Genomic DNA, 10,859 nt, shown 5'->3' with positions numbered 1-10,859 from the left:
TCCCAAAGAGTTCCCCCATCTCTCTCTTTTTTTTTAATCCTCCCTTTTCTCCTTCCCATGAAACCACTGAAAATGCTAGAAGATACAAACTAGTCCATAGTAACTTTCGATATAGAGGACTTAACAAAAAATGAGCTCAGGGGGCTTCCCTGGTGGCGCCGTGGTTGACAGTCCGCCTGCCGATGCAGGGGACACGGGTTCGTGCCCCGGTCTGGGAAGATCCCACATGCCGCGGAGCAGCTGGGCCCGTGAGCCATGGCCGCTGAGCCTGCGCGTGCGGAGCCTGTGCTCCGCAGTGGGAGAGGCCACAACAGTGAGAGGTCCACGTACTGCAAAAAAAAAGAAAAAAAAAAATGAGCTCAGAGCCTGATGAAGATTCAAGTGTTGGAGGGAGCAGTTGGGATTTAGAACCAAATACCGGAGCTTGAGGTTTCACCATTGCTGGCAGCAGAGCAGCAAGGAAAGAACCTGAGTGTCAGGAGAGGGCAGACATCCTCCCTAGGGACAAAATCCACAAAGTAGTTGGGTATGGTCCAGTTCAGCAGGTACCTGGGGATGTTGGTATGCTGGCACCTTCAGCCTTACAGTTGTGGGGTCTCATGGGAAGGATTATACTGAAGGTTTAAGCTAAATGAGAGGATTACTCATATAATTTATTAAAGCACTCTTTTGGGATGCCAATTATTGGTTTAACCATCTTGCTGCTGCTAGACTGAGAACTCCTGCAAGGATTTTATGTCCTCACCACCTAGCAATCTTTGAACAGCATTCAAATATTTATTGAACAAATGACATTATCACTTAGGTCCCAGCCGACTAAGTATAAAATGCTATGAATTTTTCCAGTACCCAGTTTGGGTAAACTGCTCTCACGTTGGTACTTTCAAGGGACCTGCCTGCGAGTGATTAGCTTAGTTGAGAATGGGGCCTCTGGAAGGTCTACGGCTTTGGAGGAAGGAGAGCAGGCAGTTCAGAGTGGCAGAAAGGTGCCCTTTTTGGGTGAGAGAACCTCCCCTCTGTTCACTTTCAGCTACTCCAAAGCTGTGGGGTCTCTGGTGACAGTGTATTTGAGGTAAGGGGTAGGGGACCACAGGTAAAGTTAGGGTTTAGGTACACTTTGGATTTTAGCAGCCCATGTTTTCTTACCCTTAGGGAGAGAGACTCTAAGTAGGAAACTCTTTATGCGATCAGATTCCTGTTCCACACCGTCTTATTTGCAGCATTCTTCTACCTCAAGCGCATACATGAGTTCGCAAGGGTCACAGCGGTAGTCAGAATGGGAGATAAAAGAACTTCTCTCCTGATCCACTCACTAGAGGAGTTAATCTCTCCCGGCCGGGCTCTGAGTCCCTGCCCCTCCCGTCTCAGGCTCCGCCCCCTCCCCACTTCTCCCGCGGTCCTGGCGGGCTTACCCAGGAGGGGGGCGGCCCCAGGCCCAGCGCTGGGCCGGGCGGAGCTCCCGCCCAGGCGGAGCTGAGGCTGCAGCGTCCAGCTGCCGGACCGACCTCCAGGCGGGCAGACTGCGGGAGCGGCGCCGGGCCCCCTCCCCCCACCTCTCCAGCCCACCCTCTGAGCCTCCCGAGCCCCCTCCCCGCTCCCTGCAACTGTGCTGGTAAGTCCCACTCTCCGCACCAAACTTTTTTGCTGCCGAGTTTGAGTCCTACCGCCGGACCACGAGATACAATGTAATTGGGGGGGGGAGGGGGTGAATTGAGAATAGAATGAACTCTTCACGACACCATAGCGTCTCTAAAATGGATCAGATCTCCCCCATTTCCCGAATTGGTAGAACTCTTGAATTTAGATGGTTAAACTTGTAGATAAGGAGCTGAGGGTATTTCCTCCAACTTCGCTACCCCCTCCCCCATTTCTCTGAGATTTAGCCCTTCCCGATACTTTCTCTCCATATTCCAAGTATCTTTGGCTCCCTAAAAGCTCATCCCTTCTCAACTCCGGCGTGGCAAAGCCCCCTCCCCCAGGTGCTTCGGGTCCACCTCCTTTCCCATTCCCCCTGGGACCCCGCGATCCTTCGGGCGGTACACTCCCTCCGGGTCTACCGGTCTGGCACACCGGCCAAAGACGTGCAGGGGCTGGGTTCGGCTGTGGAGGGAGGGGCTGAGGCTGGGTCCAAAACCCGGCGGGCGGGGCCGGGAAGGGGAGGTGTAGGGGGCCGGACTGGGCGGAGCAGGCGGCATTTGCGGCCGGCGCCGGGGTGGAGAGTTGTGCGCCGGTCCCTGGGCCTGAGCTCGGGCTCGGGCTCGGGCGCCTGCGATGTCTCAAGATGGCGGAGCTGGGCGAATTAAAGGTACCGGCCCCCTCCCCCATCCCCATCTGGACTGAGCCCGGCTGTACGCCGAGTCCGGGAAGCGACCGAGACTGGGTGCTGAGGGCTCGGGTGGGGGGCCGGAGACGTGGCGGGGACTGGCTGCCGGGGATGGTGAGAAGTGCCTGTGGGCGACGAAGGGGCTGCGGCGGGGCTCCGGGGGCGGGGCCGCGGGGCAGATATAGGGGTGGGGCCGAGGGGGATTGCCGCAGTTGGGGGCCGAGGCGCAGGGGGCGGGGACGCGGGGTAGAAGTCGGATTTGGTAGTAGGGGCAGATGTAGGAGTAGGGCCAGGAGGAAAAGCTGCTGTAGAGGCAAAGGGGGCGAGTCGATCAAGGGCCAAAGATGCGACAGTAGGGGGCAGATGTTGGATGTGACTGGGGGGCAGATTACGGGTAGGTTCCTCGGGGGAAAGGCGCTGAGAGGATAGATAGAGGCTTTGGGGCTGCTATTGGGATCTGAGCCTTGGGAAGTACCAGTAGGCGGCTGAGATCTAGGGGGCGGGGCTGTGCGGGGCTAGATCGAGGGGTGGGGCAGAAGCATCCTGGAGGCTGAGAGGAAGGTTCTGCCTTAGTGAGTCGGTATCTTTGGGCAGAGGAGTGTGAAACTATGGGATAGAAAGGGAGAAGTTCTTGACAAAGCTAATGGAGCAATAAAGACGGGACAGAGGAAATTAGGATGGGGAGAAAGGTAGAGGAGCAAGTTTTTAATCATATTCCTCAAAAGGGGCCCAAAGCCATAATGTCTCCTATGAGGGGAAAGAATTGTGGAGGGCTAGGAAGGCCTGCCCGTGGCAGGGTCTCCTAGAGATTCATAAAAGTGAGTCCTTTAAAGAGAGAGCTTACCACTACCAGAGACTTGAGGATAACCATATCCGAGGACATCTCACAGAACCTTTAAAAACCATGGGGTTCATCCCCCTGTCTCCTGGCTTTATTCTGCCTTTTGAAATGGAGCCATTTTCTTGGGAGGGCCTGAGGTCTAGTTACTGGGTCTAGCTGCCTAGAAGAGCATGCAATTCCGCACCCTGGCTCAGGGGCTGCTCACCTTCTCCTCACCCTCCCAGGGCCCCTGTTTAGAGCTTTCCTCTTCTCTCTTCTACCCCTGTGGAGGAGGGGGAGGATCACTTATTTTCTCTGGGTAGGAGAGAAGCAGGATATTAGTTCCTGGCAGATGGAGTAAACGGGTAAACAGGGAGGATACCTGGATTCCACGATTCGCTGTTAACCTCTCACCCCAAGTTTTGGTCCTGTTTCTCTCCCACAAAAATAGGACTGAGGGGAGGGTGGTTATGTAAATGACACTGAGAAAGGATTTGGGGGAGTTATGAGCATTGAACCCTGACCTGAAAACCCTGGCCACAAATGCTTCAGAGGCTTGGGGAAAATAGCTGAGGTAGATTGAGGTGTTGGGAGAGGTGGGCCGTGAGGCACAATCCTCCAGCCACCTGGCCCCTTTCTTCTCTCTGGGGCTGTCTGGCCTGAATCCTCTTCTCCCCCTCCTTCTCCCTGTCTCCTATCCTCTTCCCAGGAGCTGGGATGGATCTGAGTGTCTGAGAAAGAGCAGGAGAGGAGATAAGCAGCTTACAGGAGGGTCCAGGCTCACGGCAGGGATGGAGGGAAAAGGCTGTAGTGGACTCAGAGGTGTGCTTTGGGGTGGCATGCTGTCTGCACCCTGCCCTCACCTGTTCAACTGCCAGGCACGGGGAGATAGGGCTGCTCAAGCCTGGGGGGCAGTGGTGAGGTGATCTGAGGGTTGCTAAAGTGGGACTTAGATGTCCGTTTGGCCAGCTTCGCTGTCTGGCAGTAATCCACTGGCTGCAAAGCACCTTTCTGATTAGCGCTGGAGGGAAAGTGCATTGCCCACCTAATAGCTCAGCCCCAGTGTCTTTGGCAGGACAGCCCTGTGCAAGGTAGGATTCTCAAGCTTCTCTGGTCTCCACAGCACATGGTGATGAGTTTCCGGGTGTCTGAGCTCCAGGTGCTCCTCGGCTTCGCTGGCCGGAACAAGAGTGGACGGAAGCACGAGCTCCTGGCCAAGGCCCTGCACCTCCTGAAGTCCAGCTGTGCCCCCAGCGTCCAGATGAAGATCAAAGAGCTTTACCGCCGACGCTTTCCCCGGAAGACCCTGGGGCCCTCCGATCTTTCTCTGCTCTCTCTGCCCCCTGGCACCCCTCCTGTAGGCTCTCCTGGTCCTCTAGCTCCCATCCCCCCAGCCCTCTTGGGCCCTGGCACCCTGCTGGGCCCCAAGCGTGAAGTGGACATGCACCCCCCTCTGCCCCAGCCTGTGCACCCTGATGTCACCATGAAACCGTTGCCCTTCTATGAAATCTACGGGGAGCTCATCCGGCCCACCACCCTCGGTATGGCTCTTTGTGGTCCCTGGGTCTTCCTGGACTCCGTGCCTCTTCCCCAAGCCTTTCTTAGGCTTTAGTCCTGTGGGATCAGCACCCTGGAATAGGGGCAACTTCTGTGGCTACCTGTGCATGGGCTTGGGAATAACTGCCCCTTTGTGTCCTCAGCATCCACTTCTAGCCAGCGGTTTGAGGAAGCGCACTTCACCTTTGCCCTCACTCCCCAGCAAGTGCAGCAGATTCTCACATCCAGGTACATCTCTTTCAGTCGTCCTGCCTCATCCTTGGGTGGTTACCCTTAGACTCTGCTCTCTTTCTTCTCTTCTGCCCTGCCCTCCTTCCTCTCCATCCTCCTGCACCTGCTTTGTCCCTCATTCTCTTGTATGTCCCTTCTCCATTCTCTGGACATCTAACTTTCTGGGTCTCTTTTCACCCCTGCCCTTCAGGGGCCACATACTGACATCTCTCCTCCCTCCCTCTTCCAGAGAGGTTCTGCCAGGAGCGAAATGTGATTATACCATACAGGTGCAGCTAAGGTGAGTTGATTCTCCCTCCCCTCAGGGCTCCCACTGAGGGTGGGAATGAAGTAAGGGTATGACGGTTACTATTAGGAGATACCCTGCTCTGCCATGTCCACCCCAGCCCTGGGATTCTTGTTTGGAAGCTGAAGGCTACAGATATCCATGACTGATTTTCTGAGGTTGCCTGCCTCTCTCTGCAAGAACTGCCTCCCACCCTTTCATCTTCTCTCATCTCTTACCAGGTTCTGTCTCTGTGAGACCAGCTGCCCCCAAGAGGATTACTTCCCCCCCAACCTCTTTGTCAAGGTCAATGGGAAACTGTGCCCCCTGCCGGTAAATGCTCTTCCCTTCTTCTGGCAGTAACCCCTTCCCTGTTTTAGTTCCTAAATGTTACATCTATTATGAAAGAGACATGCCTGACATAGTAGGTGCTCACTTTACTGACTGAATCAATATAATCTAGAGAGTACCAAGATAGGGCTGAACAAGGGTTCTCTCAGAACCCAGAGAGGGGATATTAGTTCAACTCAAAGGTTCAGGAAAGATTCTCAGAAGTGATGACCCCAGAGCTGAGGGTTGGAAGAAGTGGGGTATCCCTACTCTTCCTCTTCAAGAACTCAGTGAGCAGGTTCCTATTTATCTGGTCAGTGAGTAAGTTCTCCTTTTTCCCCAGGAAAGAACCCTGCTGCCAACCCTAGAGAGTGCCCCAGTTTTTTGTCACTGAATGGGCCCCCGTCTCACTCATCTCAGTGAGTGAGCTGACCTTCTCTCCAGAAAGCAAGTGACCTAAGACAAGGTGTCTTAACCAGGCCCTCCTTCCCTCCCTCCCCCAGGGTTACCTTCCCCCTACCAAGAATGGAGCTGAGCCCAAGAGGCCCAGCCGCCCCATCAACATCACACCCCTGGCTCGACTCTCGGCCACTGTTCCCAACACCATCGTGGTCAACTGGTCGTCTGAGTTTGGACGGGTGAGTGTGGCTGAGGCAGGGAGCCTGGAGAAGCCTGCAGGGAGTGAGAGGGAATCATCCAGTGCATTGGGCTGGGGAAACATCTTTCTCTTCATGGGTCTCTGCATTAACTTGCTGTCTCTGGCCCTCATGTGACAAGGTGGGGGGCCGCTGGTGGTGGTGGTGGTGGTGGTGTACGAAGCAGAGGCTGATTGTCTCCCCCCGCACTTCCAAGTAGAATTACTCCTTGTCTGTGTACCTGGTGAGGCAGCTGACTGCAGGAACCCTTCTACAAAAACTCAGAGCAAAGGGCATCCGGAACCCAGACCATTCCCGGGCACTGAGTGAGTAACATCCCGTCCCTCTTCTCTCTGACCAGGATCCAATTCTTCTTGGCCCTCGAGCCTTTACAATTAAAACTCATACCCCTCTATGACAACTTACTTCACCTCTCACATGAACCCCAACCCGTGCCGTACCCATTACCAATCTTTGTGGTTGAAAAGTGGGGCCACTTCAGGCATTGACACCCTTGCATTCCCAATTATACATCTGCTTTGTACCTCGCAGACCTTAACTCCAGCCCTGTTGGAATATGGGTTCTCCAGACTAGAAAGTGTCTTTAAGTATCATCAACACTAACCCTCTTGTGATGCTTCAATTCCCTCTAGGTCATCTCTGCCAAAGTGTCACCCAGCTGTATTTAAGCATCTTCAGGGATGGGGAAATCTCTCCCCGCCACCTAGCCTTTGTAATGCAGATCCCAGACCACCCCCATGTGACATCCCATTGGCCCCCCAAAGGCGCTCTACCCAGCCGCCTCTCAGCCAGAGCCATCTGCTTCTGGCCTCACCACCTCCCGGGCTTCTCTCCAGCCTTGCTGACCCCATGGCTCTGGCCCCACTCTTGTTTCAGTCAAGGAGAAGCTGACCGCTGACCCAGACAGTGAGGTGGCCACTACAAGTCTCCGGGTGTCACTCATGTGCCCGGTGGGTACAAGGGAGAAGAGAAGGGGGAGGGGTGGTGGGTTAAACCTCTAGACTCAGATGAGGGTTCCTAGGGCTATTAGAGTGAGGCTATCTGGGACATGGGGACTCTGACCAGAGAACTCGTCTCTCCTCAGCTAGGGAAGATGCGCTTGACTGTCCCTTGTCGGGCCCTCACCTGCGCCCACCTGCAGAGCTTCGATGCTGCCCTTTATCTACAGATGAATGAGAAGAAGCCAACGTGGACATGTCCTGTGTGTGATAAGAAGGCTCCCTATGAATCTCTTATCATTGATGGGTAGGGCCGTTCTGTATTCAGCTTCCTTTTACCTAGGACATCCACTAGGACTGGCCCCTGCCCCCATATATAAATATATATCTGTAACTTACTTCCCCTCCCAACTCTTAACGTATGTCTCTTTTATATAAATATTACTTATCTATTTATCTATCTCCCCCTCCAACATTGAGGACTTCACTACACACTGTACTAAGTACTTTGCATGCCTTATCTCATTGAGTCCCATGAGATGCCAATAACCCTGTGAGGTAGGTACTGTCATTACAGGTGAGGAAGCTGAGACCTAGAGAGACTTAGTATCTTGCTCAAAGTTACATTGTTAGTGAGTGGCAGAGCCAGTGTATCAAACTGTTACATCAAACAATTACCTGACCTCTTACTGAACATAGCAATAAAGTTCTTTTGATCTAGCGACTCCTAACCTGCTTCCTGAGCCTACATTACGGTTCTTGTTCCCAGTGCCTCCTTTTGAGGTAGCTTATAGAGTTCTGTTATCTCTGCTCCTTCTGTTTTGTCCCTAGTACTACATGGAACATGTGCTTAGAATGTACTTATTTTAAAACTCAGCATTTAAAATTTTCAAAGCTCTTTTATGCACCTTACTTTATTTGATTCCAACAACTCAGAGAGGTCAGGAGGGTGGATAATATCCCTAATTTACAGATGAGGAAACTGAGGTTCAGGAAGGTGAGTCCCAGAACTCCCTGGCTACTGTTGCAGCCATCTCCCAGCTACATGAATTCCCATTCTCTCCCCTCCCCTAGTTTGTTCATGGAGATTCTTAATTCCTGCTCGGATTGTGATGAGATCCAGTTCATGGAAGATGGATCCTGGTGCCCAATGAAACCCAAGAAGGAGGCATCTGAGGTTTGCCCCCCGCCAGGGTATGGGCTGGATGGTGAGTGACCCCCTGTCCCCCAGTTGAGCTAAGTCTTGTATGGCCTCTTCTCTGAGACACAGTCTTCTTACCAACCACAGGCCTCCAGTACAGCCCAGTCCAAGAGGGCAATCCATCAGAGAATAAGAAGAAGGTTGAAGTTATTGACTTGACAATAGAAAGCTCATCAGACGAGGAGGACCTGCCCCCGACGAAGAAGCACTGTCCTGTCACTTCAGCTGCTATCCCAGCTCTACCTGGAAGCAAAGGGTATGAAGAAATAGGCTGAATCTATAGCAGAAGGGAGAGGAAGAAGTCAGAAACGCTTTCTGATCACTGGGCAAACTCTGGGGCAGAGAGGGGACTTGAGAGGCTGAGCTGGGTGAGGACATCTGTGATTCCTTCTATCTCCTCACAGAGTCCTGACATCTGGTCACCAGCCATCTTCGGTGCTACGGAGCCCTGCTATGGGCACGCTGGGCGGGGATTTCCTGTCCAGTCTCCCACTACATGAGTACCCACCTGCCTTCCCACTGGGGGCTGATATACAAGGTATGACACTGATCACAAGGTGGGGCCGTGCACTGCCATATCCTCCCCCAAACCAGCTCACAACCCTTGCTCCTTTTCAGAGCTTTTTGGCTGTTTTGCAAAGGGCCACAATCCAAGGAACTTATTTGATATTGTGTGTGTGTGTGTGTGGTGAAGGGGTCAGATAGGAGGTTGATTTTAATTTTTCTTCTCCTACCAGGTTTAGATTTATTTTCTTTCCTTCAGACTGAGAGTCAGGTAAGTGGTCCCTTCTCCATCTCAGATCTCTGAAGCTTCCTTTCTAGGCACTGATGGGCCCCCTTACTCTCTCATTTTCCCCAGGGACCTTAATGTGCTTCTCCATGGAGGAAGGAAACTGCGGTACAGGCAGTTTATTTCCCTCCTAGGCCCCACTGGGATTTCTTCGGATTCTTACCCATGTCTTCCTCTGTCCTCTGTTACTTACTGTTCTGTCTCCAGAGTTTTTAGTGTAGTTCTGCGCCTGTCTGCTCACCCCTCCCCACCCCCCCAAACCCACGTGCACTTGAGCACCATGACTGCCCCAGCCGGACATTCCACACATTTCAGACGCCCACAGGGCCGAGAATCTAGCAAGCTGGTGGGGCTGTCTCCAGGCAGGGAAGAGGGGTGGGGTGTGGGGAAGTAGGGGAAGGAGTCAAAGGGAGGCTCTCCTGCTTCTCAGAGAATACTTTGGGATCCTGAGGGGTTTATTTATCCCACATGATATTTCTGAGATGAGTGACTGGAAGGCAGGTAAAGTCAGGATAAAATCTTAAACCATGCTCTTGATTCCTCCCAGCACTATGGTCCGTCCGTCATCACCTCGCTAGACGAACAGGATGCCCTGGGCCACTTCTTCCAGTACCGAGGGACCCCGTCCCACTTCCTGGGCCCGCTAGGCCCCACGCTGGGGAGCTCTCACCGCAGCACCACTCCGGCACCCCCTCCTGGCCGTGTCAGTAGCATTGTGGCCCCTGGGGGAAACTTAAGGGAGGGGCATGGAGGACCCCTGCCCTCAGGTCCCTCTTTGACTGGCTGTCGGTCAGACATCATTTCCCTGGACTGAGTCCCCTGGATTACGGAACCTTCACCGCCTCGTAACACTGAGCAAGTATGCTATGGAGTCTGGAACTCTGGCCCCTCTGACTCCTCAGAAGGGCTTTGGTCAAGGCCAGAAAGATCTTCATGGACACCTGTTTTTGGCCTTATCTCTGCCTGACAAGGCTAGCACCCAAAGGGTTAATATTTAACCTCTTTTAAAGGACATTTGGGGTCTGTTTTTGGAAATGTTCTTTGATGTCCAGCCCATTCCTTTGGGTCTGTTAACCTAGGCAGTGGGAGGCAAATGGGATGGGATGTGAGTTGGGGAAAGGGCTGAATCCTCAGCCTTGACTGTCTAAAGCCTCGTGGGGAAGGGGCCCTTCTCGTGTCCCCCAGATGCCCTCTCTTCCCATTCCCCAAAGCCGGCTGTGTTCCTTCCCCATATCCATTGTCTCTTCATGTCCATTCCGTTCTCTTTGGCCAAACAGACAGCTGGAGTAACTGAGATAGGCAGACACATGGACAGAGAACTCTATTTTGGGTTGCATATTTTTTGTGTGTAAACAAGAAAAACCAAAATACTCCAAAGGTGACTTTCCCTGCCTCCTGCTTCCCAGTGTGACTGAGGAGGAGATAAGGCCTTAGCCCTGATCCCCAGGGGTTTGGGAGAAGGGCCTGGCCAATTGCCTGGGTCTCTATTTATATATTTAAGTAAGTTCACAATGATGCTTATGCTGACCAGCCTGGGGCCTGAGCTTCTAAAGGCCCATGGCCCTGTGGTTAGGTCTGGCTCATTCTGCACCTTTCCTGGGAGGTGGGAGCACCCTTGTGCTCTCTCCAGTCTCCCTTTTCAGGCTCCTCTAGGGCCTAGGGTCTATGTTGTAATTTTACTTTCTATTCCCACAGCTGTAGCAAAGTTCTTACCCATAATAAAGGTTGTGGATGTTCTGTGAGTGTCA

General features: G+C 53.2%; 2 protein-coding genes across 5 annotated transcripts in view; one reads left to right on the top strand and one right to left on the bottom strand.

Annotated features, from left to right (window-relative positions):
• The first annotated feature begins 1,432 nt into the window (after window positions 1–1,432).
• On the top strand, window positions 1,433–10,848 carry PIAS3 (protein inhibitor of activated STAT 3). Of its 2 annotated transcripts, none has more exons than XM_082613720.1 (14): window positions 1,433–1,612; window positions 4,267–4,684; window positions 4,844–4,928; window positions 5,161–5,211; window positions 5,439–5,529; window positions 6,030–6,164; window positions 6,382–6,487; window positions 7,059–7,132; window positions 7,267–7,427; window positions 8,195–8,328; window positions 8,409–8,577; window positions 8,726–8,859; window positions 9,059–9,096; window positions 9,659–10,848. In XM_082613720.1, exons 2-14 carry the CDS (start codon window positions 4,270–4,272, stop codon window positions 9,923–9,925), a joined length of 1,860 nt encoding a protein of 619 aa, XP_082469846.1. In that variant the 5' UTR covers window positions 1,433–1,612; window positions 4,267–4,269; the 3' UTR covers window positions 9,926–10,848. The 2 variants fall into 2 exon arrangements, with proteins under 2 accessions (XP_082469846.1, XP_082469847.1); XM_082613721.1 differs by lacking the exon at window positions 1,433–1,612 and adding an exon at window positions 2,201–2,305.
• The window catches only part of NUDT17 (nudix hydrolase 17), a 5,160-nt gene continuing 2,732 nt past the window's right edge, over window positions 8,432–10,859 (bottom strand). For all 3 annotated transcript variants that reach the window (XM_082613727.1, XM_082613726.1, XM_082613725.1), the window contains one exon: window positions 8,432–8,564. In XM_082613727.1, coding sequence (XP_082469853.1) covers window positions 8,561–8,564 — 4 coding nt within the window. In that variant the 3' untranslated portion in view covers window positions 8,432–8,560. The remainder of the gene's footprint in view (window positions 8,565–10,859) is intronic.

The sequence above is a fragment of the Mesoplodon mirus genome, assembly GCF_964341445.2.
Source record: "Mesoplodon mirus genome assembly, chromosome: 3".
Lineage (NCBI taxonomy): Eukaryota > Metazoa > Chordata > Mammalia > Artiodactyla > Ziphiidae > Mesoplodon > Mesoplodon mirus.
Note: the sequence above shows the minus strand (reverse complement) of the source record. Positions and strands in the feature narration are given on the sequence as shown.